We start from the raw sequence: 27,478 nt of genomic DNA, 5'->3' as shown, positions 1-27,478 counted from the left end.
AGCCAACCGTTAGTAGCTAGCACTCGTTTATAAAATAAGCGTGTGTATAAATGATTACTGCACTGTAATGTGTACAACTTTGCATAATGTAACCAAATTACCAAGTACTATGACAATGTATACATGGAATCATCTTCGATTTATTTTATTTTTTGGGATTACATGCATTACACATGTAATGAATGCTGCTGTTAACGATTTAAAAAGTATCACTATGAATTGTTTACTGGTCGATAATTGTTTCATTTATAATATAATAACAAAGGTATTTGAAATTTTGACATTTTTGAATATAAGAACATGTTCTGAAATGTGTAGCACGGAATATATGACATTGTGGGTTGTGTCTAATTTTTCCAATGGACGCATTTGTTTTAATCGACTCGGACAGACATATCGTTTCTTTCACTCAGGTCATGATTTTGTGACCACGTGATCCCATTCTGTGAATACATGTATTTCGCTTTAAACCAGTGTCATTTTAACGAAAGTTCGAGGTCTTGTTAAAGCTATTTTGACGCGTTCGCGTCAATAACTTCCGTCAGAGCAGACAAAATGAATAACGCGTGTTCACGTGTTGATGTGATACTTTTACCACTGTTTACCCAATCATGAAAGTTTAGTTACAGAGAGAGTTGTTAGAGAGAACGATTGGAGTAAAACAGTAAAAAACGAGAGAATACTGTTCTCGATCACGAATCATCCTTTTGAAAATTGGGGGGAGGGAGTCATCCGAAATCTTGACAAGCTAAAAAATCCACCACAATCCGCCAATCTGCAAAGTCTTAATCTAAAACTTTCTGGTTCTACATGATTTACCAGAATCCTCGTTAGTTGACGGTAAAATTAAATTCATTTATAAGCCCATTTTCCCCAAGGTATGAAATATAATGTATATTTTATCTGGCGGCCGCCATTGAATTCCTGACTACGTTCGAATTCATTACGAACGCAGGATCTAAATTGACAGCTCCGATCCTGCGTTCGTAATGAACGTAGACAGGAATTCAATGGCGGCCGCCAGATAAAATATACATTATATTTCATACCTTGGGGAAAATGGGCTTCTAAATGAATTTAATTTTACCGTCAACTAACGAGGATTCTGGTAAATCATGTAGAACCAGAAAGTTTTAGATTAAGACTTTGCAGATTGGCGGATTGTGGTGGATTTTTTAGACGTCATAGTTTCTGGCATCGTCTCAAGCCACGGGTTTTCAGACGATGAGTTTCTGGCGGCTCAAATAAATTTCAGGCGGCCACCAGATTAAATACTTTTTAACATGGTGATACATGGCACCAACAGTCTTCCTTAAAAAAATATGGGTACATATGGCGTTGTGTTTATTCAGTATTTGAAATAGAAATTTAGCCTTTGTAGGGATATGATAGTCATAGCGGTATGCTGTGATTAGGTTGCATCATTAATCTGCGAGCTACTGAAGTGGAGTAAGGGACCTCATTTGAATTACATTATTTTAAAATTAAATATTGTACTATTTCGGTTATTACTTAATTCAAAAAAGTGCACAGATGACTTGTTATTGTAAATAATTTATTTCCAAGAACAAGCAAATTAACAAGATTAGGAAGTTCCTGCTTTTTCATTGTCCAGCTGCAACTGACGAACTTCCTCCAATAATTCATCTTCATCAATGTCTTCATCAATATCATCATCGTCATCATCCTCATCATCACTGTCATCAGATTCATCTACATCAGAAATGACAAAAATTTTAGTTCAAAATTGAAAACTGGCACTTGATCTTTAAAAGTTGATCTAGCACTGAATAATAGTGTACAGATATGCAATACATGTATATGCTTTGAAAACAAGTGGACAAATGGAAGTTTTTCCCACCTGACAGTGAATTACAGCAAACACGTGCACAAAAAAGAGGGGCCAGCACTTTTACTTATTTTTGGCTATAGGCTTATTTCATGTATTGAAAAAAAATATGTCAGCCAACTTTTTTGGAGAGTATACACATGTACTAGCATGAGGCTGCATGGTTATTGTGAAGAAAAGCAGAAATGAATCCTCACAATCTATGACGTCTGCTTTCACCCCGCCAAAGGAGAATCCGGCGGCCCCCTGGAAGTCGTACTCCTGATAGCTGAACTCGTCATCCACGTAGTCATCAGCCACCTTCTGCCTGCCATACTCATAGGACCGAGCTAAAAAAAACCCAAAAAACTAGTTAAAACAAAGCTTATGGATCATATTTTCTAAACCCTTCCTAGAAATACTGGTGAAACAGAATCACAATCATTTAGTTCTACTACACCAGGAATATTAACTGACTGAAATCACCTCTTGGTCGACTCCCACATATGATGTCACTTTATCTTACAAGACCATCGGTGACTTTGTGAAAAACATGGCATGTTGATTTTAATCACATTGATGAGGTACATGTAACATACATTTTCATCAATATAGAATCCTTGGACTTTCAGTAGGATGTAACTACCGGTATCTATTTCTTGCGTCAAAACAAGTTAAAATGACACTGGTTTCAAGCGAAATATACACCGATTACGTAGCCTTAGCTCAAAAGTCAGCCAAATCTTGTTGATTTCAAAGAGCCATGACTGAGTGGCCAGCAATGAATTAGACAGGACTACGTCACATTGCTGTTTGACACAACTACCCAAAGTCCAAGCTCTTGTTAAAATGGTTCTAAGTGAGGTAAATTTTAGACAAAATAACTGGTCTTACTGTTGATGCTCATTTCTTTGGTCTCCTTGGTTTCCAGGCCACACTTGGGGCACGGTATGGGTTGACCTTTATTGTACTTGACCCCTTTTCTTCTGACATGATCTTCACAGAAACAAGTCTATATAAAAAGGTAAAAAAAACATCCATAAAATTATGTTCATTATATACAATCAAAAATATATTTTTTTTAGATAAAATCTCACCTTTTTAACCATACATCATTAAAGGAAGTGAACATGAAAAAATTGTAAAGGGCTCAAATTTGTCTGTTTGATGTGTATAATGATATCTGAAAACCGTTTAGACGTGGCTTTCCTCAGTAAAAAGATATACCACTTAGAATAACTTGTTCTTGCAATCCATGAGCGCTGCCATATTGTTAAAATCATTACCTCCCTGCTGGGTTATCTCTAAGCATCTAAGAGAGGGCAGCACTGATGCTGCCGTCAGTGAGACACATTGCATTTTTACACACGTTTAGTAACAGAGATTAAATGCCATCATCAAAATGTGAATGGAAACTTGAAAGGAATGTAAAGAGTTGTCATTTTAAACAGTGTTTATGGAGGAAGATTTTGGATCTCAGAATGTTGCATTCCCACCAGCAGTTAATGTGACATGTAACTAGAATGGAATGTCCGTGGATCAGTGTTATTGTGACCTATTTTTTCTTGCACTCGGGAATTTCTTGTTTATGAGTTTGAACATTATGTGTGCTACATAAATTGGCACACAAGGTGCATTGCACAGCATCCTGACTTTTAAAAAGTGTCTTAGTCCTGTTATTCTTCTGACAGCATAAACAGAACCGGCCTACATATCATCAAGATCTTATGTATCAAAAAAAAAACAAATCAGAAAAATTTTCAGGGCATTTAAATAAAAAGTAACGGTAAGAATTAAACCCCACAAAGAAAATGAAATTACAATTTCATATTAATTTAAATTGAAATCTAAAAACAGCATTTTATTACATGTAATGTAAACACTGACTGCCACATGCATCTCCGTACAAACATCTGGAATGTGATGGTCATATATTTCACAAATTAATTTATCTATATTCATTTTTTGTACAAATCATAAATAGTTATCTGAGGTTCATTTATAGAAATGTACTAAATCCTTGTCATCTCATGACAGTACACAAAATTTTTCTTCACATCAAGGCATATTTTTTCTTCGTAACTTTTATCAACTTTGTACATAAACACTGGCCTAGTTCCAACATTGACCTAGTCACCAGCAGCAATGTGGCTTATCTACGTTAGAGAACAGATGCATGCTGGGAAATAATGGATTACCTCCATAAACCTTTCACTGAGAGTGTTAAATTGATAAAATCTCTTGATAGAAATAAACAAAAAGGTAACAGACCTCATTTTTAAGTTTCAAAAGGCTTTTAAAATTTATTAAGCAACAATTATTTTTTTCATGTTCACTTCCTTAAAAAAAAAAAATTATTTGAAAACAATGACATAATGGTGGTACTTTGTTGTATATGTAGATGTATATGTGAGACAAATATTTAGTTACCTTACACCTAAGGCAGGAGTACTGTCCAAGTCTATTGCAGGACATACCTGAAAAAAAATTTAAGTACATGTATGTCCATGTATGTCCATTCCGGGAGGAAGAAACTTACTAAAAATAAATTTTTTAAAATGCTACATAGTGTTTAAAAAGATTTGTCAAAGTTAAGGAGTTTGCAGTTGATTACATATCCCTGATACTAGAACACAGTTGTCATGTTCAGTGTTTTAATTATAGCTTACATTTGAATGTCTCAGAATCTAACTGCTGGCAGCTTGCTTGGTGCTCAAACTGATCATCTTCACATAAAAACTTCTCACAGTATGAACACTTGAAAATTCTCCCACCTAGAGGAAAAAGAATAAACAGGTTCACTTATGCTTTTAAAAATATATCCTATTTGTTTATTACGGTATATATAAAAAAAGAACACTTTTTTCCAATACGACTGAAATACATGAACAGCCATAGTGTTTAAAGATAAGAAAAAAATGATTGTGTTTGATTTTCCATGGGGCCAGCATTGATAAGTTATGTTTGATGTACTCCGACCCAAATTTTTCATGGTGGGTAGGGAGGTAGGTAGCTCTTCTTTTTTTTTTCTTTTTTCTATTTTCTGACTGGCACATTTATAATCTGATAATCAAACTTGTTTTTTCTTCTACACAAATTCAACATTTATTGATTTAAAAACAAAATTGAATTGTGTTTTATAATATATGACATTGACAAAAATTATTGTATCGGGTAATTTTGATTGGTCGGTCGAAGTACATCAAACAAATCAATTTTTAATTTTGGCCTGATATGCATAGGATTACATAGAACTAATCTGCATCCATGATCTGTATGAAAAACTAAAGGATCATGCAAATGGTTGCAGAATATTGAAACAAACATAAATATCTTTAGTCAATGTTTAAGTCATACCTTGATCCCATACCCCCCGCTTACACTCGCAGCACTCTGCATCCCTCAGGGGACAGGAACAGGCATGGACAGACAAACATTTGGTGCCGTGACAGACCCATGCCTCACAGAAATCACAAATGGCCCCCTGTAACGAAATGAAGGACATTTACGCATATCAGGTTACACCATCTAGTGTAATTTAAATATCGTATACATCTCATTTACAGCCCCTCCTCATTTTGGCAACTTCAGTTAAATATATATGGTTGATAAAGGATCAATTATTGTTTTAATATTCCAAGATGTGTATTGGTACTTTCATATCTTTTACAATACTTTTATTATAAGGTCCTTTTCCCAGAAATGACATATTTAGGGATCTTATTCTTACCACCATGGCTAGTCCAACTGTGTTTGTCCCAGAATGTTTTATGCAACAGTCTCCAAATTTGGCCATGCATTTTTGTTTACCTTCAAAAGAATCACAACATTGCCTGCACAGTTATCAGATTTTTCTTCTAAATATGGTTCATAATCATGGACTAAATGTACTTTTGCTCATTTAATGGCTTACATAAATTAACTGTCTTATGACACTAAACTTTACCTTTCTTTGGTGATTCGTGCGGGATATGAAGGTGGCGACATTGCATAAAAATACATAACAAGCATTAGCAGGTTACCGTATGTAAATTTTTCTGCAACGATCGCTACCTTCCTAACCCACATGAATCACTAAGGTAGCAAAATCGATATCTGTTAACTGTGATGTTAATATGTCATCAAAAGGTAACATTTCCAACAATTTGATGATGCAGTGCTGCAACACTTGATAAAACATGAGAGTTATAACAGCAAAATGATGTATCAATATAAATTAACCTATAAATATTATTTTATCACTTTGGACCATGATCTTACTAAGAAACTTCACATTGTTAAAGCTAGCTGTCTCCATTACTATGAATATTAAATAATTTATCAAAAACCAATAGCTGGCATTTTATCCGCATCTTTTACATACCACACTGTGCACACACAGGTAGCCTCTGTAAGGACGAACAAAAGTAGCAAAATGCTCTGTTCTTCTGTGTTCTGTAAAAAAAAAAAACAAAGAAAGGTTTTAATTACATTTTTGAAAGAATAAATATATGTACAATAAAACATAATGGTTAAAACTGGAATCAAACCGATGACATCTGTAGTCAGATACTTCACCACTGGGCTATCCACTATCAAGGCTATTATCCATGGTCTACAGAGTTAGTGAGAGAGAGAGAGAGAGAGAGAGAGAGAGAGAGAGAGAGATCTATTACTTGTTCTACAGTATTTTCTAGGGTAATGCTAATGAATGTCTTATTATAATTATGGTAGAAGGTTCCTTACCGTTTACATTGATCACACTCCTAGAATAAAAAAGACAGTTTATTTAAAATTATATTGAGAAGAGGGGAAGTTCTCACACATTATTCAATAGATTGAATTGTATGTCCAAGTTATAAACAGTTATGAAAGGTGGTGTTTTTTTTTTTTTTGCTTCCTGTGTGTAGGATTCAGCCAGTCAATGATAAATTTATGATATAAATTAAAAATGTTTCATTATTTATGTAAATATATGTACGTATGCATATATCTCATTTAAATAGATACACATTTTTGTAAATGATAAAATCAATATTTTCCAATACATCAATAGTTTCAAAATACAATATACACCACATGTACAATATAAGAGGAAATTCGAAATAAACACATGTACGACACGTTGACGTATTCACATACCATCAGAAAATTACTTGGTTGCTGAGCCAGTGATTTTTCAGCATTTCTTAGTTCCTTTTGTCTTTCCCGTTGTTTCTCCGCCTTTTTTCGCTGTCCTGTCTTTTTCTTCGGCATGTTGAAGAAGTCCGAGTCAGTTGACAGATGCAATGTACCGTCAGAGTTACTTCCTCTTAGGTCAGATTTATCATGGAAAAAGCGCATAAAGTTAAAAAAATTTCTGTGTAATAATCGTGATATAAAAAGAAATATTTTCAACGACAGACACCCGTGCTAAAAAGTATATAAATACATCATTTTTGAGAATTGTAGAGGAATTGCAAATCATATTTAAAGAAAATATAATATATTCAGTGTATATCTAATGGTGTGAGAAAGGGGGATACTAATTAAGTAGTATATATTTTTAACATACATAATAACATTTATTTTGTCTGTGTTCAATGTTTTTACTGCGAAAAATAATATCGAATTTTTAGATTAACGTAATAACTGTTTTGTAAAGGGTTTGAGCATATTTTATTGAATCGGAAACAAGTTGATATTAAAGTCTACCCCCCTCCCCCCCCCCCCCCCAATTTGCTTTGTACACAGGGCAGAAGAATTTTATTGCACATCTAAGCCAAAAAGTTTAACTCTAATGATTATATATGTTACCTTGAAGTTGAAGCATAAATTTTGTAGAAGGTATATATTAATTAAGTTATTTCAAGTTTAGACCGTGGCTTTTTTTTATTCTTTTAGTCTCTTTTTGATTTTTAATGTGACATATTGATAAAAATCGTTATTTATGCCAGTCTCTGATAGAAATGATAAAAAGTTATGAAAAGTGTGTTTTTCTTGTCACGTTAGTGAAACTTGGTGAATATGATAAAGAGGATGTATTTTAAAAAGTATTTTTAATCATTTATCAATACAAGTCAAATCGTTTTATTTTTCATACATTTTGTTACATCAGCTAGTGTTATTTATGTCTCTCATATTTTGACAAGTAAATGGAAAAATCTTTTTAAAAGAGATTCTAGTATTTATCGAGACTTAGCAACAACGTTTAATTACTAGGACTGATATTTCAATATATATAGTCAACACACAAGTGTTGCTCTGGGGCGATGTTACAATTAGTTATAGGGTTAATGAAACTTTGTTCTCTATGGTTCACCTTTTCATATAAAAAAATCTGAACGTTTTTCGCAATGTACTACACTTTATATATTTATATCTATTTAATAGTGCCATTAGCAACTTTAGTAATGTATGTGATATATATTGCATCTGTTTTAAATATGTGACCTTTTACTATGCTTTATATTTTTGTTAATAATTTTGTAGGGAGAGGGCTTAATAAGTTATGGAACTTGTGCCCAATCCCATTGTGTAAATATGCAAAAATATGTTCAAACCAAAGATTGCATTAGGAATAAATATATATCAAAACTGCAGTTGCATCGCGAAATACAACATGTAAAAATGCGTTTATTTGAAAACAGATTACTTTTTCGATATAGAAATGGCTTAAGTAGATTTCGTATTGTCTACGATTAAAAATTCAACTGATCTTTTCATGAACAAGAGCTTTCACTTATCACGCTTACAAATAACTTTTTTTTAACACAAAGTATTTGGGGGGACCCTTAGTGTCGAAGTTTTCCTGGTACGGTTTAATTAATTCTGTTATTCTACGCATGCGCAAATCTTTAACATAAACAGGAAGTCGTCCCGATATGAAAATAGGCTGAGGGGTCTGTCAAATATTGTTAGTTTGCAACATCGTGTAGAGATAGATGAAATTATGGGATTGGAACCTTTGGAGTTTGCTGAATGCTTGACAGACAGTCCTTCGTTCAGAGAAAAATTGCATGATCATGAAAAAGAGCTTGAGAGGACGAACAAGGCCATCAAGTCTCTGGTCAATGATGGAAAGGAACTTGTCACTGCTGCAAAACGTAAGACTGCTCGGTCATGATGTATGTAAAAAGCATATGTATATACTTGTATGGTTTGAAATATGTTGCATTTAGTACATAGGCTCGGAATTTTTTAATTAATATTTATATCTATAATTTTACTAATTAGTTGCTTCAGGGGTCGGCAGTAAACCTACAAATTTTAATACTGTATATGATACTAAGTATTTATTCATACACATTGTAAAATCTGCTGCAGTATCTTGTGCTTTGAACGATATACTTTACTTAATATATCTTTACTGTGACTGGTGCAAAGTATTTGAAATCTTCAATGAATCTGGTGACATGTATACATATCATGATCAATGTTATCCTGCCCACATCATCTCTCAATAGATAGTGATTTACTCAATGACAGAATGGTTAGAAGTTGGATATTAAATGATTTAGATGAAGTAGTGTGTTTTGCCTATTTATATTAGTCCCATTAAAATCAATTCAAATTTTTGCAATGAATCATTATTAAATTTGACATTATCCTTTTGGTTGCTTTATACAGGCATGTAGTAGTTTTTTCCCCATATAAAATTGTTATCATTTTTAACATATGCATAATGCAAGCACTGTGAATAACATGCCAAGAAGAGAGGGAGAAAAAATAGAGGAAGGAAAAAGTATCAATTTTACATTTTTCAAACAAGCAGCACTGCTGCAGCAGCAATATCTGCAGTTTTGAAGCACAGACTTAAACTGGTTTGAGTTCCTCTTTAAGACCCCCCCCCCCCTGAAAAATTCCTAGATATGTTCCTGCCATTTAAATAAATTCCTTTACGACAGACAAGAGACCCCCATCCTCCCACTTAACGTCACAACATAAAAGTAATTAACTGAAAAGTTACATTAATATGTATTAAGCAGAGGTGAATTTTGTTTAATTTTATCAAAGATATTTGGTTGATGTAGGATAATATTCATGAAAATTCATGTGTAGCTTGAGGTTTGTGTTTCCTGAAAGCATAGGCATTGCTTTTTGTACTGTTGAATAAAGATTTGGATAGATAGTTGATTTCATATGGATATAACTCTGAACTTATACACATATTGTAAGTGAATGACACAACTTGTGTCTAGAGATTTTGAGAGTTAAAGCTTCCTGTTGTAATGTACTTGTCTACTTGAGATTTTGATATTGGATCATTGAACCTTAAATAAAAAAAACACTCGCTCTTTTGTGTGCATTTTTAGTGTTATTAAAAAAACTTTCAATTGTTTAAACAAAGGAACTTAAATTGTATTTAAATTTTAAAAAATATCAACTGCAACGATTACATATATGTTAAAAAAATGTTTTCAGCAATGGATACTATATATAACAGTGTTGAATGAGGAAACAAACCACATTATCTTCTGATAAAATGGCTTCATTTCCATCAGTGGTTAAGCTGTTTTAGCAAATTATACAGAATAGTACATTGTCTGTTTGAATGCATTGTGGTTAAAACCACAACGGAAATGACATCAAGTACTCTAATTCAATGTGCTTCATATAAGAACGGATCATGTGCTGCATAAATTGTTTCCTCATAGATCCTAATGCTTATCTCTGCTTAATTTTATGGGAAATACTTGCATTACATTAATTTATTGTCCCCTCTTAACAAAGCATTGGGGGAGGGGGTCTTAACTTATATTTTAAGGTGAACCTGATGCACAGAATATACAAATGTCATTGGATGGCTTGCTTGTGAATGATAGATAGTAGATACATGTAAAATAACTGACTAATGTGCATGTAAGAGAGAGAGAGAGAGAGAGAGAGAGAGAGAGAGAGAGGAGAGAGAGAGATAGAGAGAGAGGTCCATTTTTTAAACCAAGAAGTTGTATGGAATTACAAATGATTGAAATTGACAAGATTCAACAACAATGTACAGAAGATATCAGTTTGATTTCTAGCTGTTGCTTGTAACTATGAGATGATAATACATGTAGTGATGTGTAGCTTTATGACAATCTTATTATGTTTATTTTTCAGAAATGGGTAGGACATGGCAGAGTTTTGCCCAGAAAATGATGGATTTCAATTTCGAATGCATTGGAGAAAAACTTACTGATGATGAAGAAAAAATAGGTAAATTGAAAGCATGAAGCTGAAAAATGTCATTTACATGAAGGAAAACTAAATTACATGTATTGACATTATCACACCCCCCCCCCCCCCCCCCCCCCGATATGGAAATTTTTTGAAAAGTGTTATGATTTTAGGAAAGAAAAACAACATAACTGATGTCATTACGTGGATGATTTTATTTCATTTTATGTATGTTTTATATATATTGATTGTTTGTTGTATTCATTACAAGATGCCAATGTATGATGGTGCTGTCAAAAAATGAATTGAAAACAGAATTCAAATGTACTAACTGCATGCACGGATCAATGATAATTGGGAATTCTTCATTTGTTTTAATTTACAATTGAATCAATAAAATGATAATTTGCGCATATTTTAATTTAAGCTGGTTCCCTCAAAGAATTTGGAAAGCTGATTATGGGAGTGGAAGAGGAGCGAGATAGAATGGTATGTTGATCCAATTTTTGCTCTTTGTAAGATAACAGATTGTTTTAGATAACAACAATTACATCTATTAAATTCCTATGGATGATGATGGATGATGAGTTAATAATATTTATGTATGAATATTTTAAGTAAGTGGAATATACATGTACTTTTAAGAAATAAACAGCAATTTAAAAAGTTCACCGGGATATGAAGTTGGTTGGTCACGTGATCAAATCCTGTGAAGCATGAAGGGCTTCTCAGTAGATGTGATCACGTACCAACAAACTTCATATCACGGTGAACTTTTTAATATTGCTTTTTATTACTTATATTTACGTTTGAAAAAGACAAATCGTCCAGAACTGTTCAAATTACCAAGATTTTAAGTTTACAATAATCCAAGCAATAAGCCTGTGCTATGATCATTGTGACGTCATGAATAAGTCCATACAGAATTGAATGTTTTCGCTATTCTATAGGTTCATATAAGGAAACATATTTGCAAATGTAAATATTTACGGTAAGTATGAGAATATAATCTTACACACTGTCTCACACAATATATATTGACATGAAGGAGAAAAATCTTGTTCATTAGAAATCATAGATGTTCAATTTTTGTAAATTTATTTGGTTTCCCTCATTCACAAATTTACATAAGAAACACAGTGTATTATTCTAAAAGCAAATCCATGACATATCCCAATGATCAACAATTCACAAAAATTGTCTCCACAAGTTTAAATAATTAAACAGTTTAAAACTTGGATAGATAATCATTTAATTAATCTTTTTCAGCTTGCCAAAGTAACAGACTTCTTTCAGCAGTTGGACAAATTCAGAAAGGAGCAGATTGGTTCAGTTAAGGTAATTCATGAAAGTATGAAAATTAAAAAATTACAAAAAATATGATGACGTGGACTTTGATCGCAAATATAATTATAAACTTACTAGATTGGATATATAGTTTAGTCTACCATTGTGATAGATATTTTCACCAGAAAATGATTATAAACTTTAATGTGGATAGATTGAATGTTTATTCACTGAAAGGTATCGTCAAATTCCATTCTAGCCAACTATGCATAGAAAAGGAACTTCTTTCCTATGAAGTTTGAATTGAAGTCCAAACTTTCAAGAAATTAGGTCTACGATTTTTATTAATGAAGTGTTTATAGCCTATTTGACCTATAAGAGCATTAATGTTTGTTTTTTTCTTGGTTATTTTTAAGGAGGAGAAGAAAGCCTTTGATCGACACACTGCCAAAATCTGTCAGTCATTGGAGAGATATCTTAACCTCAAGTCCAAAATTAATGACAATACTCTACAAGAGGTACCCACACATTCTAATCATTGTCAAGAAAAAAAAAACCCACCAAGAATTATATCATCAATTTTGTGGAACATGTATATTTTGAACTTTTTATAATTCTTAGGCTGATGCAACCCTTGAAATGGAATTTAGAAACTTCAGAGAATGTTCCATGAAATATGTACTCAAATTACAAGAAGTTCAAGAAAGAAAGAAATTTGATTTTGTAGAAACTGTAAGTATTGACTGATGGATTACTGCAAGATTCATTCATTGGTTGAGCATAGGAAAGAGATGACAGTAAGATGTTACTTTTACTTTCAGATTTTAGCCTTTATGTACAGTTTGTTCACATTTTATCATCAAGGTAAGTTCATCAGTATAAAAATATTAAAAAAAAAGTTCTTGCAAAATGTATTGCTGGCTATAAAAGTTACCGGTATGTTATTTCAATGTCAGACATGGTATATTTATTACTGTGTTTGTGATTTAGGATTTGATGCCAGCAATGAGCTGAAAGAGTCTTCTATGCACCTCCAGAAGATACTTCAAAAGGTTAGTGGTAGCACAGATATTTGATTTATCTTAATTAAAACAATCAATTTAAGGAAACCAGCTATTCATGTACATTAAACATGAATTGTGCATTGTTATTTAATTCATTTGTTGTTTCAATTTGGTGTAAAAAAAATTGAAAATAGAACTGTAGGCATCATTACCAGTTTACATGTGATGTTTTAATTGCAGACCAGGGAGAGCTTTGAGAGTCAGAAGGAGTACACAGAGTCTCTGATGTTCAAGATGCTGGACAACCGGGTAAGTACATGTAGGTTTTGCACTGTTTAAAAAACTGTGTCTTATACCAGGAGATGGAAGCATTGACTGTTGTGCAAAGACGATACCTTATAAATCAGTACAGTATGTTGGACACAAATATTACAGTAGGTCATGAACAATGTACATTTAAGCAGGAGAAGACACGTGTAAATGATGAATAATCTCTATTCTTTAACAGATAGCAGTTTCGGAAGTGGTATTTATTGCAACAACTTGATTTTTAATTTGAACCTTTGCATGTACAGGTCAAGATATTGTTGTTTTTGACTCATCTAAAAAAATTTATTTGGTTTTGAATTCTCTCCTCCATATTGTTTGTTTTTTGGTCTAATCCATATCAGACACATACATGTTTTTTTGACATGATATCAAATCTATTCTTTGTTTAATATTGTATGTGGTTTTTTTGGTTGAACGTTTCCAACAGGTGCCCTTTTATTTGTGTTCTTTTATGCTAAATTTTATCAATTAAGAAGGTTTTGTGATAGGAATACCAGGTAAACACGACTGTACTCTTCAAACTCTTTTTTTGTCCGTATTTCATCAAAATGAATATTAGGCATGCATTCTATACAAAGAAAGTTATTTAGAAATGCCAAGGGTTTTTTTTTCTCCCTCTCTTTCTCCCACACTTGAAGCAACTAGGGTTTGACTTTCCCTTTTTGAGGTACCGTTTTAGACTCACAGTTGTTTGGTATTCAGGTAATGGCAGTCACTCTTATAATTAACTATTTTAGTCCTCGTTATGGGTGAGTATGAGTAAGCACATTGCACAGGGCTTCTTGGTGAAATTCTGTATTTTTTTAACAATGTAAATACATGCAGTAAAGTGTATTTATACAATTATTGACATATACTTGTAGTTCTAAATAAATAACATTGATACTTCTGATTATAAACATTATTTACCTGTAGATCAATTGTGCTGCTAAATTTTTTTCTGCTAGTACATAAATCACAGTTTTCTATGTATCAATCACATTCTAAAATTAATAGTACATGTAGTATTTATAGTACCTACCGGCAAATATTTTTATCATAGCTTTTTCAAATGAACCATTTGCAATTCTGTACTTTTTTTATTACATTTACACATGTATGTAGTATTTGTAAGTGGCATTGGCGCATGCAAGCATTACACTATGAAATGTCCCATTGTCAAAGAAGGTGGAGTTTTGTGTTGCTGATGGCCATATTATCAAAGATTGGCTCCTTAAAGAATTTTGTAACTGTATCCATGTATTGAAGAAATCTCAATTACAAGTACATTGTATTCAAGCATTTTAGAAACCTGAATTACCTGTATCCAGGGGGGCTTTAAATAATATGTTCAATTAGAACATCTTTAAGAATTTAAAGAAAAATATACATTTGTGCAGAAATTTTTAAGTTGATCTCTATGCCTATTATCAGATTAATACTTGATTTTAATCATCCTAAATTCTTGATTATAATATAGTGGCATTGGTGCAAGGTGGTGGGTTTGATGTAGAGCTGAAGTAAGTTAGTTACCATTTGGGCAGATAGCATGTACTAGTTATTGCTATAATTGATAGTATCTGTCAGTGAGGAAGTAAACCTTGTAAGCTATTTTTGTAGATTTTTAAAGTTTAAAATCTGGCCAGAGGCAGATTTTTCTGATGAATATGAATGCGGTTGTGGTGCACCTACATATGTACATATACTTATACTAAGCATATTGACAGGGTGTATTTTTGCTAAACACTGGTACATACATGTATTTTATTTTTTATAGCTGAATTGTTGTTTAATTTACAGAAACCTCATGGGCTGCTTAACCAGAGCAACAAAGGCTGTACAAAGGAAGGTTACCTTTACCTGATGGAGAAAAGTGAGCACATATCAATGACACAACAGGAAGGGAGTTAACTGCCTTCTTGTAATTGGTCATTACATGTATATGTAACAGTTTATGACTTCCTCCTTCATTAAAAAAAATGCAAATTTTGCAATATACATGTACATGTTTTACTGGTACTTGCCATATTGTCATTAAGAGTTATTCTTCCACCTTCATGAGTTAAAAAGAAGAAAATAGACCCATTTAAAAATAATTTAGATACATGTAGTTGAATTTATTTTTTTTACTCAAAACTTTCAAAAAATTACATGTTTATTAATAAGTTGAAGTACAAATAAACATATCAATACAAACAAAAGATATTTTTTAAAAAATGCCTTGCATGGATATTTTTTACAAATTTTGGATCATTGCAGAGGTGATGGGTACTACCTGGACCAAACATTACTGCTGGTACAAAAAAGAGGGCAAAGTATTCCACATGATGCCATATAATCAGGTCACAGGGAAACTGGTGAGGACCTGTTTTGCATTGATATTTTATTTGTGATCAAAATAACTAGAAAAAAACCCAGTTTTTAAACCATGTTCTAGACGACATTACTACAACAATATTTTGATTTCCTACTGCTCTAAACAATGAATTATCCTTTTCTCTCCACACAAGTTATTATTAAAAAACCTGAAATATTTTTAAAAAATTGTTTATGTGAAGTGTCCAAAGTGATAAAAATTAATTGGCGTTCAACCATTTCATTTTCAGAGCCAACCAGTAACAGAAAAGTTTACCCTGAAATCATGCATACGACGGGCTTCCCAAAGTATTGACAAAAGATTCTGTTTTGATATCACAGTGGTGGAAAAGTGAGTCTGCTTTATCTTCTATAATTAGATAATTGAGGATTAGGACAAACCCCCTAATTCCTTTCTGTATTATCTGAAATACTGTTCATGTGGATTAATTTTGTCTTTTGCAGGCCAGACACCCTGACATTCCAAGCACTGTCGGATGACGACAGGAAGTTGTGGATGGATGCCATGGATGGCAGAGAACCAGTTTATACAACTCCGAACACTTCCTCTGAAGACTGTATGTATTTGTACGACTGCAGTTTAATATGTGCAACATTGATTAGATTTATTGCTGCGTGGTGATTTACTTTGATTTATATAAACTATAAATTATACTGAACAGCTTACTTAAGATCTTTTTTTATTTATTATTTTCATAGCCTCCCTGGATGACATTGGATTTGCCTTCATCAATAGATGTTTACAAGCAGTAGAAACAAGAGGTACAATGTAGACAGAACAGCCATTAATAATCATTGTGTCTGAAAAGTAAAGGATAATGAGAAACAAACCAAAAGACATTTCTCTTATTTTTATTATTTGTAAAGTTGTTTGATATTCATCTGTGGCTTTTCTAGTACCTTTCATGTACAAGTGTATATCCTAATGAAATAAAATTGTCTGTTTCTGACTAGTAGAAATGTGACCATTGAGAATTAATCTTACTAAACATCTTTGGATTTACAGGTCTGCAGGAGCAAGGCCTGTACAGATTGGTTGGAGTGAACTCCAAAGTGAACAAACTCATGTCACAAGGACTGGGTAAGAACTTGATTTTAGTTACTGTCTGATATTTAAACTATTCATATGATAAGATTATTAAATGTGTAACACATTAATAAGGCATTAGTTTAAAATATTGAGGTAAATATTTTTTACTTCAATGCCTCAGTTAATGGAAATTAAAATGTACTTCTATATATCAAATTTCTGATTTAAACAGATCCAAAAAGAAAAGACAAAATTGACTTTTGTGACCCGAGTCAGGTTGAAATCAAGACGATAACAAGCGCCGTTAAGAATTATCTCCGGTAAGACATTGCTTTTGTCAATCAGTTAAATATAGATGTTATAAATACATGTATATGTATATATAAACTTGTACTTCTCTTTTTCATAATACATAATATTATATACAATGCAAGAACTTTCACTTTCAGATCACTGCCAGAACCATTAATGACCTTCAAATTACATAAACCCTTGATAGCAGCAGCTAGTAAGTTTTTGGTGACTGTGACTTTTTTTTTAAAGGGGAGACAATTGATCAGTGTGCCTTTGAGTCAGAGTGGTTTATGAATGTTTGACTTTGTTAATGCATCTGTGTATGATTTCAGAAACTCGGGGTTTGGAAGGTAAATTTTACAGGAGTCTAGAGCTGAGTTTCTTCCACAATACTCTTTTATCCTGCCAACTTCTCTGTTTTGGGGAATTTGTAGCATTTAACCAAAAATCTGACAGTAATATAGTGATTAAAAAAAATAACCATTGATAGTTTGTTGGGAAAGGGACACTACTAATTTTTTTTTTAATTTTAAACTTTTATAAATAATACAGAAATGATAGTACAAATATAATACATGCTACTACAGTAAAAAGTAACATGTACATTTTAAGAACTAAGATTGTTAAGTCCTTATTATATGAGTAAAAATTGTGCTATGATTTATTTATAAAAAGAAATTTTTGGCTTTTAAAGTCTGCTTATACAACCCCCTCCTGTGTGGTAGAATTGCCTACCACTCAACTGTATTGGCTATGCATTTCATCATTTCTGCAGCTGTTATCCGTCATCCATAAATCCAGCTTTAACTAAAATTCCCATAAATTGATCTGTACCATATGATCATATCCACCTTACCATCCCATTGTTTATTTATATTTGAATGGAAAATGATCAATCATATTTTACAGTAATTCCCTTTTTGTGGCAAATATCATTAATTGTGATCTGACTCAGGTTGAAAATAAGTCTCCCAATCTATGTAGGGTTTGGTCTTGAAAAATAATTATTTTGAATATTAATCTTCATAATTTGTTAAGATTTCATTTATTTTACATTTTTATGAATTTAAAAAATACAGTATATGAAGTCAAAATAATTAATCTCCAATGATATTTTTGCATAATGTGTGTGGGATTGAATTTATCATTTATCAGAGGAATACTTTGGGAAGATGGTTGTTTGCAAATTCTGTGATGATTTGTTATGAAACCAAGTTTTTTAGCTGTTGCTAAGGAGACATTTTAATTTTTTAGAACAAGAATCAAAGACCCTGCGTATCCATGACATCCACACGCTCGTTCACAAACTGCCCGAGGCCAACTTTGAAATGTTGGACCTGCTGATTGGTCATTTAAGAAAGTAAGCTGAAAAGTTTATTTTATAACATTTTCAAGAAGTTTTATGAATTGCATTGGTATTTTAAAGAAAATTATCCTTACATAAACTGTATTCATAATACAAAATGTCTGTTGAAATATGAACCTAAGTGTGAAAGATGAATTGATTTATGTCTTTGAGACAGACGAAAAAATAAAATTCTTTTATTTCTGGTGTCTAAAACTTCAAAACTGGATATTTGAGTTATTCTTGTTATTTTTAGAGATATGATAAAATTGATGGACATAGCAATGCATGATCTAATGATGTGGTGTCTGAGAAACTAAAGATCACCTTTGGGGTTTTATCTGAGTTCTTTTGTAATCCCTACACGAATTTCCATTTTCTTGCTTCAGGGTAGCAGAGTTGAGTGATAAGAACCTGATGACTGTAGCCAACCTCGGTGTCTGCTTTGGTCCTACACTAATGAGAGCAGAAGAAGAGTCTGTGGCGGCCATTATGGACATCAAGTTTCTGAATATAATAGTAGAAATCCTCATCAACAATTATGAAAAAGTGGGTTTTTGTTGCACATGAAAATAATTTTATAATTAGCAAAAGTTCCTACTTTTCATGCATTTAAATGTAGATGTACAATAGTTTTTAAACATTTCTCTGTATATTTAGATTTAAAATATAGACATTTTTGTATATCTTTAAAAAGAGTTCTTCTTGACAGGGAGATTAACTTAGTCTGAAAATGGGCATGACCATTCAGCCCTCTTAACTTACATTGCAGGAATAGTTTCTAGGTGAATTACATGTATGTTATCGCCGAATGCTTTTTGACAGATCTTCAAAACACCACCTGAAGATGCTGACCCGAGTGAAATTCGTTGCCCCCTTCGTAGTGCCTCCCAACCAGTGACTGACAAATTTACTCCTGGGGTCAATCACACTTCATTAGATGTGTCTAGTCAAAACCCGCAGCCAGTGTACATGAACAAAGCCCCATCTCTCCCTCCCTATGTCCACCAGAAACCTAAACTCCGATCTGTCGAGATTTACAACCCAGCCACCGAGCGTAAGTAGAAAGCTTTATAGGAGAGTCTGTGTATGTATTAAAACCAAATAAATTCCTTTGATAAAACTTTATTTAAGAGAAAATGAGATTTATAGGTAAATGGTATCTATTCTTTTGAAAGTTACTTCATCAGTTAAAAAAAAATGATGTTTATTTATGACATAAAAATGAAGGTTTTTTTTCATTGAATTATGGTGTAAAAATGTAATTTTTCCAACCCATTGAGACGATAGATGATCTCAGTTGAGACTTGGGCTCCCGTTTTGGGCTGGACAATTTTTCTATGAGTAGTTCAGCGGACTTTTTGGTTTGCAGGCTTTGAGACCCACGGAAGTAGCAGTGATAGCTCCGAGTCGCTGAACTCCAGCCTGTCCACTAGTGCCTCCGCTATGTCCTCGCCCCTCCCTCAGTTTGACTCCCACAAAAAGCACGCCGCCCCGGCCGTCCCTGGAAACCCCCAGCTCAGCAATGTTTCAGGATTACGTAAGCTTCTTCTATTGCTACACACTGATTGTCATAATCTTGTCATTTTGTTAAACATGTAAAGGATTTCTGTTGTGAGTGATGTGATCAGATTATTGGGCAATGAAATTTTTTTTTTAAGTTTTATACTTGAGCCATGTAGAAAGAATAGAAAATGAAGGATATGATGATAGGAAAATTAGATCACAATGCATTTTTTTATCACATCGCTATCATGTTTATAATGTGATTAATTTGAATTTTTCCTATCTGGTTATTTAAGTGACTTTTATCTTAAGTTTGAAAAGATACCAAAACTTGTGTATGTACACATGCTCTGATTGAAATCAAGTATCTATAATGTTTCTAAAGTGTGGATAATTTTCGAATGTATGTTATAATTTAATATTAACATTATGACATTTTAAAGATATCTATTTGCAGCAAACAAGTTTATGAATGACAGCTCAGATGCTCCAACATTGTAAGTGGGTTTTTTTCTCAGTATGTTTAATTCTTCTTCTAGTGTTCTGACCCCCCTCTGAGTGTTAGCACACTGAGTTGTTGACCCCGTGGCACCCTGAGTGTGCTCTCTTATCCATTTCAGAAGTGATCTACTCCCCTAATATTGGTATATGTAAGGCAAATTCAGGCAAAGACTTTAAAAACTCTGCAACGGTCAGAAAATTAACTTTCAGATAAAATGGGGGGGGGGGCAAGATGAGTTTATATTCGATGTAAACAGGCTTTTTTTGCGTCAAGTTTTTTACGCAATCAACCAGCAAGACATTAGTTTGCAACAACTTATTTATAACCATAAAGTGATTCTAGTGAGGTTGGTTAACAATACTTTGGGAGACAATTCCAATGTGGGGTATTGTCTAGTATTTATAATGTTCAGTTATATGATGTAAGTTTGCAATATCAGTGTCATTTCAATTAATGATTACACCGGGAGAAGAAAAGTATGTGATGGAATACTGTTTGGTGTTGTTAATGTTCTGTTGTCTGTCAGAGACCAAGCCATGCGAAGATCCCTGTGGATTTCATCCAAAGTCAGCGTGTTCGATAGGTATATTGTAAACGGAATGTAAAATTTCAAGACTCTTTGTCTCTATGAAAGACTAAAATCAAAGCAACCCAATGGGAATGAAGTAAAAAATTAACAAGATTTGACATGCCTGTTGTCAGATTGACTGTTAGTCTGGAGTAAGCCTCCCTCCAGAGCGTCCATGGCTGTTGTCATAACAACTTCCAATGTGTTGGAATGTGAGAGTATGTTAAATTGTCATGAAAAGCTGTCTGGTGACCATGATGGCCTTAATTCAAGCTTAATACGGTCCTGAAATGTTTGTTAGTAGTGAATGCCTTGACAGCAAGCAGAATTCCCTTTGCATCTGGAGTTTGTAACTAACCCTCACTATATAACATTGACACTTCTTTGTTCACCTAGCACACATCATTCTGTTCCCAGATCCTGGTTTGTGTCAAATCTTATTAACAACATTGTTTTACCATGAAGTAAAATAGTAACCATTTTTTTTCTTGACCTTTTCCCCCTTGTGGCTTTAGTGAAATTCATTTCTGCTTACTCATAGAAGTATGTGCATCAAACATAGTGAAGAAAGAAGTTTGTAGGGAGTTTAGAAATATTATCATCATTTCAAAATTCCCCTTAAAAGATAATTGAAATGCCTGTTCACACATTTGATAACATTTTTATTAAATAAGTTGAATTTGATACATGATGAGCTTTAAAGAGTTCTTTCTCAAAACACAGTTTTGGATCTTGTGGAAGTTTATGCATGAGATAAAATCAGACAACCAGCCAAGCTGCAACTGCTTGAAAGCTTCAATTTAGCATTTACAGATCCCAAAGTTTAGGATTAATCCTAATGTGCATCATGCTATTGCTTGGAGATGAAATTTTTGTTCTGTTTTGCGTAGTGGAAGCATCAAGAAACGTGGGTCCAATGATTCTTCCTATGCAGCATCAATGTAAGCTAACCCTGGCCACATGTAACCAATCAGTACCAGTCTTACTTGTAGTTAATCAGTGTTATGTATGTTAACCAATCAAAGTATCTCTTACATGTAACCTTTGTGTCACTTGTTGGTAATGCTTATATTCATGTGTATTGTGATCAGTTTGTAGTGTTCTCCTTTGGTGTACAGTGGGTTTTTTTTATTCCTCACATTGAATGTATGATACTTGCATGCACCTTCAACTGACTAGATATTACCCTGGGGCACAGAGGATAGAAAGACTGTGATAGCAATGTATTTAGTTATACCCAACGCATCGTAAATGTAGTCATCCCCGTAGTATATCAGTACACCATTAGTATTTGTATATGTCCAAATTATTTCATTCATGTACACATTTGATTATTTTTAGTGTAAATATCTCTGTACTTTATGTATTTAACTGTCTCTCTGAAACAGGAGGTTTTTTATTCATAGTTATTTATATAGTATTATCAATATATGTATTTATGCAGATCAAAATATAGATTATATCTTTATTGTTTTGCATGTTTATTAACAATGAGTTCTATTCTTTATGATACTGTTTTGCTAACTGAATTGTGCATGTTCCACTAAAAACAAAAATATATCCATATTTTTAGTTATTTTCTATTTTCAAATTGAGCTTTCATTATAAGCTTCCCTTTCAAATACAAGTAATAAAACAGTATTAAAGAATAAAGAAGGCGGAGAAGGAAAAATGAATTTTTGATTTCTTGAGAATTAGGATTTAAAAAGACAGCCATTATATTAGACTTGATGCTGGTTGTTGTAGGTCCTCTTCATTGACGGGAAGTTTGTCTGGAAGTCTCCAAATGGTGGGGAATAACTCTAACAATGCAAACAAAACAACCAAAAAACGGCAAGTCCCCCCCTCTCTCTCTCTCTCTCTCAGTAATGTTCTAAGCAACAAGTGTACTACAAAAAGTTTTTTCTTCAAAAAACCTGATTGTTGAATTTGACTTTTGTGCTGCCGTTACAGGACGGCTAGGACACTGTACCAATGCCAGGCAGACAATGAATCGGAGCTGTCCTTCGAGCCAAATGTCATCATCACAAATGGTGAGCCCCTATTGCCAGATAATTAACATTGTGAACTCGGGAATCAAATGTTGCAGCCTTTGGTCAAAAGATTTTGTTTTAAAAAATAATTTTTACATATGTTTTCGTTGGGATTAGGGATTTTGTGTTATTAATTTATATTTATAGCTGTATTAAAAGAAAAAGCTAAATTTTGTAGTGAGAGAATCCAAAGAGCCGGGGTGGTTGGAAGGATCACTGAATGGGAAGAGGGGCCTGATTCCGTTGAACTATGTGGAGTTTGTAGACTGACAAAAGTAGGCTCGGTGCCCTTGTGATTTGACCACCAAAGATGTGATTTCCCGTGCTACAGATGTACAAATACATAATGTATATACGTATATGTAGTACTTATACACACTATTTACATACATGTACTTCATTGATCTTTGATGGTGATGGATTCTCCCAGTTGTGGGCACTGTGCTGGACATGGTGGGGGGAGGAAACAACTTTGGATCATGTGACTTGTCATGTGACAAGTTGAAAGGTCACAGGTTTTTTTGTGGACCTAATTAAAGATTGTTTTCATTGGCATGTACATTTGAATGCAATAGTCAATCCTGTGTGTGTTATTCTGTACAGTATTGTGTAATTTGACTTTAAACCATATTTTTGAGCATGTTATACATGTATGTCTTATTTATGTGAAAAGTCTAGAAATGTTGATGGAAATAGTTGGGTTTTTTTTTTATTAATGAGTTTACTTATGACTTTGTAAAATATTGATAAGTTCCTCATTCTTATGATGTATTTTTAGTTTTCAAACATACAGTACTTAGAAGAGATGAAGTTGTGTTGGACACTGTTAGAGCCTTGACACAACAACAATTAGTTATTTTCACAGTCTGTCTCACTTTGCTCACATTCCCTCTCTTGCATCTTTAGTTGCAAACCTTCAGCATTCACAATGACTTTAGACTTTGAGTGGTTTCTTTGTCATGCAAAACAGCACAGCAATGTGCACCCGTTTTTACTGTCTCCTAGAATATCCTACACACCTTGTTTATTTTTTTCTTCCTTGTCTGTATATAGGTTTTCAGTCAAATTTACATGTAAGTTGGATGTATATTATTACATAAAACACAAGTGACCAGCACACTTTTACTTTAACATAAAGTTTTTCATTGAGCAAAAAGCACTCCAAGTAATTTTTGTCTGAAAAATTCTGAGATGTTCTGTGCTATTTTTTTTATTTTAATTCTCTGTTTTTGTATTGACCAGTATCCATTAATTGAACAACATGGCTTCCTTTTATTGGTTATATTGTTACTACTGTTTTCCTCATTGCATAATATGCTCTTATACACAATATTGCATGTTATGTGTCACTGTAGTACATTGAGAATTGTGTAGAAATTTGACTATGTTGATGAAATTGTTGGTGAAATGCTCCTAGTTATTTTTTTGCATGTATGAGTAATCTATGCAGTCAGTGTTGTAAGATTTTGTTGGTGTTTTTTAATTTTTTTTTTGCCAGGATTTGGGTAAAGAAATAGCTTTTATTAGACAGACCCATTATAGTGAAAGTTTTTACGCAGTGTTTTGTTGCTTTTTGTTTCCCTTACAGAACACAAAATTCTGATATTTACCAGGTTCTCTTCATTCTGTCATGAATCTTGTTCAGAACCTTACATGTTGAATAACCAGTTCTTATCAAGTGAAAGAAAACTAGTTCATTTTTTTCTTACAACAATTTTGTATAGAATATATACTTGTATATAATAAAGTTGTTGATATTATGAATTGTTAAGCAATTCAATTCTGTAAACTATTTATTGGACTTATGACCAAGTGCACCATATAGCATAATTTAATATCAAATACTTATGTACACACTTAGTTCAACTGCTCTCCAGTCACTTATATCAACGACTAATATATTTATTCAATAATTCTTGTGTATTTTCAGCATTCATTCCCAAATTTATCAATATTACATTTATTTTTATTGTGTAATATTTATGTTTTTTACTTGAAAACATGATTTTTCTCAGGTTGAGATTTTTTGACAATTTTATTTATTGTAGCTATAAGAAAAAAGAGCAGATTCCAGGTTTTTTCCCTTGTGCAATGTTTTGGCTTTCCGTACCCTCCTATAGCTTGCCATTCTGTGTCCAAGATTTGTATATACATGTATGTATTGTAATAGAATCATGTTGGTAGAAATCAAGTCTTCTTGTGTGTGCAAATTTGGATGTGGACCATTTCATAGGCCATTGTTTTAAGATGGAATGAGAAAACGTCACGTTGAATTAAGGTAAAATGTTCGTTAACAGGTGTCAAGGATTAAGATTATTATTATAAAGTGATACATGAAAAGTGTCATTACACAGTCAGATTGATATGTAAAGTAACTTTGAGAATATTTATTATATCTTTCTGATGTGTGTTCAGTGTTTTACTTGTAGTGTATCAAGAGCATGTATGGCTTGTGTCAGCGTCTGTCACTTTAAGATGAAACGGGGGCCTCTTTGCTTAGAACTTTAGTCAGATAAAGTAATTCTTTTGACATAGAATTTATGAAAAGTATGCATTTTCTTTTGAAATTTTGACACCTACCAGTAGTAATTTTCCTGATATGGAATTCTCGACATGATTTTGTGAATGAAAATAGTTTTTTTTGTCAGGTTAAATTTTTGCAATTTCCTTATGATAAAGTTTGAGCATGTAATACAAGGAACTCTTGGTCAAAGTACTTTATATTGATGCAGTTCGTGTAAATGCAGTGAAATTTATGTATTTTAAAAATTATGAAATTTGCAAAAGGTACTTACATGTATTTGCTTGTCATACAAGAACATGTTGACTGAAGAACATAAAGTGTAACTAACGTTTGTTATTCTGATTTGAATTTAAGTAACAGAGATTGCTTCATTGGTATGACCATATGTGAATTGTTAATTTCAACAACGTTTTTAAGTGCACTGATTATGGAATTTGCTTTAATTATGATTAAGTGCTTTGGCATAGTTCAATGCATAAACAGTGGCTACACTCATGGTGTTTATTTTAGACAAGCCATGCTTTCTATGATAACATGTGAAGTATATTGATGTAAACTTTCTCAAAAAAATGTCTAATTCTTTTGTAATATGTATCATGACTTAAGGTAGGCTTGGGCTTTAGCTTTTTGAACTTATGTGCAACATGTACAAGATTTGTGTTCTATGTAAAACTTTCATTATTAATTGCGGTGACAAAATTTATTGCCGTTTGATGTAATAAGTTGTGTGACATGATGCTGACATCGTGGTTTGTGACTCATAAGGCACCAGTATCATCGTATGGTAAATGTTAAGGAACTTGATTTTTTTGTTATGATTTGTGTTTGCATTGTTACTGTTATATTTTGTATGTACTTGTGGTACTTCACCAAGCGGTGGGTGTCTTTACAGAACAGGAGAAATATTCTACCAAGAATAAAACAGTATAAATACATTGGGTTCTTGTGAAGTTTTCTTTTTGCACCTAAGGAGGTTCGGTGGCCATCAAAATTTCCATCAGATCCACCTCATATTTTAAAAATGATTTGTTTAGCTATAAACTAATATTTAGTAAAGATAGAATGTCATTTTTGTTAACTTAAAAATTTAAATGATTTCCTATCCTGTACATAGAGCTCTTTTTTAAAGGAGATTTATATAGTATAAAAATTGTCATGTAAGACCATCAGCCCTCTTATAGGTGAATCTAAGAATTAAAAAAGATGAACACAATGTCTGTATATATATAACAATGTTCCTTATCAAAGATGGATCAGTTTTGGGTTGTATTGCTGTAATCCTTTTCGTCCGAGACTTTCTTCATATTGGCCATTCTACTCCAACATTTCTTAATCAGAAACATCACACAATTTACTAAAAACTCGGCGATTTCCAGTAGGGACAACAAGCTTGCTCCCATAAGGAGTCCCATCTGACCGCCAATGTTTGCTGCAAAAGTATCGTTCAATTTTATTACTGAACAGTTCATAGGTATTCACCAAAATGATGTGTTCAAAGTAATGTGGTAAAAGTGAATACATTATTCGTGTTGTCTTCACAGTATCTACTACGAATATGAACACAACATTTTTTCCAGTCTTGTAGGTCTTTATTTATCACATATGGATATAATTTTGTTTCAACACATCATTTTCCTTTGCAAGCCAAGAGATAGTAGTCCACACAACTCTCAATATTAACATTCCATTCTTGATAAATGAAGATTCCTATTTATGTCTGAGAAATCTACTTTAAAGGGGCTTGGAGCTCAAAAT

At 32.9% G+C, this 27,478-nt stretch overlaps 3 protein-coding genes across 6 annotated transcripts in view; 1 reads left to right on the top strand and 2 right to left on the bottom strand.

The window, feature by feature from the left end:
- Window positions 1–1,538: 1,538 nt before the first annotated feature.
- LOC117681320 (zinc finger protein 330 homolog) lies at window positions 1,539–7,138 on the bottom strand. Its single transcript, XM_034445264.2, has 10 exons — window positions 6,950–7,138; window positions 6,554–6,573; window positions 6,192–6,262; window positions 5,559–5,638; window positions 5,186–5,312; window positions 4,498–4,602; window positions 4,259–4,305; window positions 2,723–2,840; window positions 2,047–2,178; window positions 1,539–1,713 (listed from the first exon to the last, which is right to left on the bottom strand). The coding sequence occupies exons 1-10, from the start codon at window positions 7,061–7,063 to the stop codon at window positions 1,586–1,588; spliced, it is 942 nt and encodes a 313-aa protein (XP_034301155.1). The 5' UTR covers window positions 7,064–7,138; the 3' UTR covers window positions 1,539–1,585.
- A 1,504-nt stretch (window positions 7,139–8,642) lies between these two features.
- LOC105327963 (rho GTPase-activating protein 26) lies at window positions 8,643–26,658 on the top strand. 3 transcript variants are annotated; one of them, XM_034445257.2, is made up of 28 exons: window positions 8,643–8,892; window positions 10,889–10,984; window positions 11,373–11,434; window positions 12,215–12,283; window positions 12,649–12,750; window positions 12,854–12,964; window positions 13,054–13,096; window positions 13,223–13,284; window positions 13,477–13,545; window positions 13,745–13,762; window positions 15,346–15,418; window positions 15,805–15,902; window positions 16,152–16,252; window positions 16,366–16,478; window positions 16,621–16,683; window positions 16,928–17,002; window positions 17,184–17,271; window positions 17,401–17,459; window positions 17,578–17,595; window positions 18,500–18,605; window positions 18,980–19,139; window positions 19,416–19,647; window positions 19,963–20,130; window positions 20,554–20,593; window positions 21,125–21,181; window positions 22,913–22,999; window positions 23,120–23,199; window positions 23,378–26,658. In XM_034445257.2, exons 1-28 carry the CDS (start codon window positions 8,739–8,741, stop codon window positions 23,467–23,469), a joined length of 2,496 nt encoding a protein of 831 aa, XP_034301148.2. In that variant the 5' UTR covers window positions 8,643–8,738; the 3' UTR covers window positions 23,470–26,658. The 3 variants fall into 3 exon arrangements, with proteins under 3 accessions (XP_034301148.2, XP_034301151.2, XP_065932822.1); XM_034445260.2 differs by lacking the exon at window positions 13,745–13,762; XM_066076750.1 differs by lacking the exon at window positions 17,578–17,595.
- The window catches only part of LOC105327962 (acid-sensing ion channel 3), a 12,792-nt gene continuing 11,670 nt past the window's right edge, over window positions 26,357–27,478 (bottom strand). For both annotated transcript variants that reach the window (XM_034445262.2, XM_034445263.2), the window contains exon 8: window positions 26,357–27,152. In XM_034445262.2, coding sequence (XP_034301153.2) covers window positions 26,977–27,152 — 176 coding nt within the window. In that variant the 3' untranslated portion in view covers window positions 26,357–26,976. The remainder of the gene's footprint in view (window positions 27,153–27,478) is intronic.

The sequence above is a fragment of the Magallana gigas genome, chromosome 2 (genome assembly GCF_963853765.1).
Source record: "Magallana gigas chromosome 2, xbMagGiga1.1, whole genome shotgun sequence".
Taxonomy (NCBI): domain Eukaryota; kingdom Metazoa; phylum Mollusca; class Bivalvia; order Ostreida; family Ostreidae; genus Magallana; species Magallana gigas.
This window is presented reverse-complemented; position numbering and strand designations above follow the sequence as displayed.

Excerpts from the sequence above, each read along its gene's own strand:
- LOC105327963 (XM_034445257.2), top strand. The coding sequence starts at position 8,739 with ATGGGATTGGAACCTTTGGAGTTTGCTGAATGCTTGACAGACAGTCCT. Across the intron at positions 10,985-11,372 it reads TGATGATGAAGAAAAAATAG|CTGGTTCCCTCAAAGAATTT; the intron begins GTAAATTGAAAG and ends TTTTAATTTAAG. Across the intron at positions 15,419-15,804 it reads CCTTTACCTGATGGAGAAAA|AGGTGATGGGTACTACCTGG; the intron begins GTGAGCACATAT and ends GGATCATTGCAG.
- LOC117681320 (XM_034445264.2), bottom strand. The coding sequence starts at position 7,063 with ATGCCGAAGAAAAAGACAGGACAGCGAAAAAAGGCGGAGAAACAACGG. Across the intron at positions 6,263-6,553 it reads GAGTGTGATCAATGTAAACG|AACACAGAAGAACAGAGCAT; the intron begins GTAAGGAACCTT and ends TTTTTTTTACAG. Across the intron at positions 4,306-4,497 it reads AGATTCTGAGACATTCAAAT|GTATGTCCTGCAATAGACTT; the intron begins GTAAGCTATAAT and ends ATTTTTTTTCAG.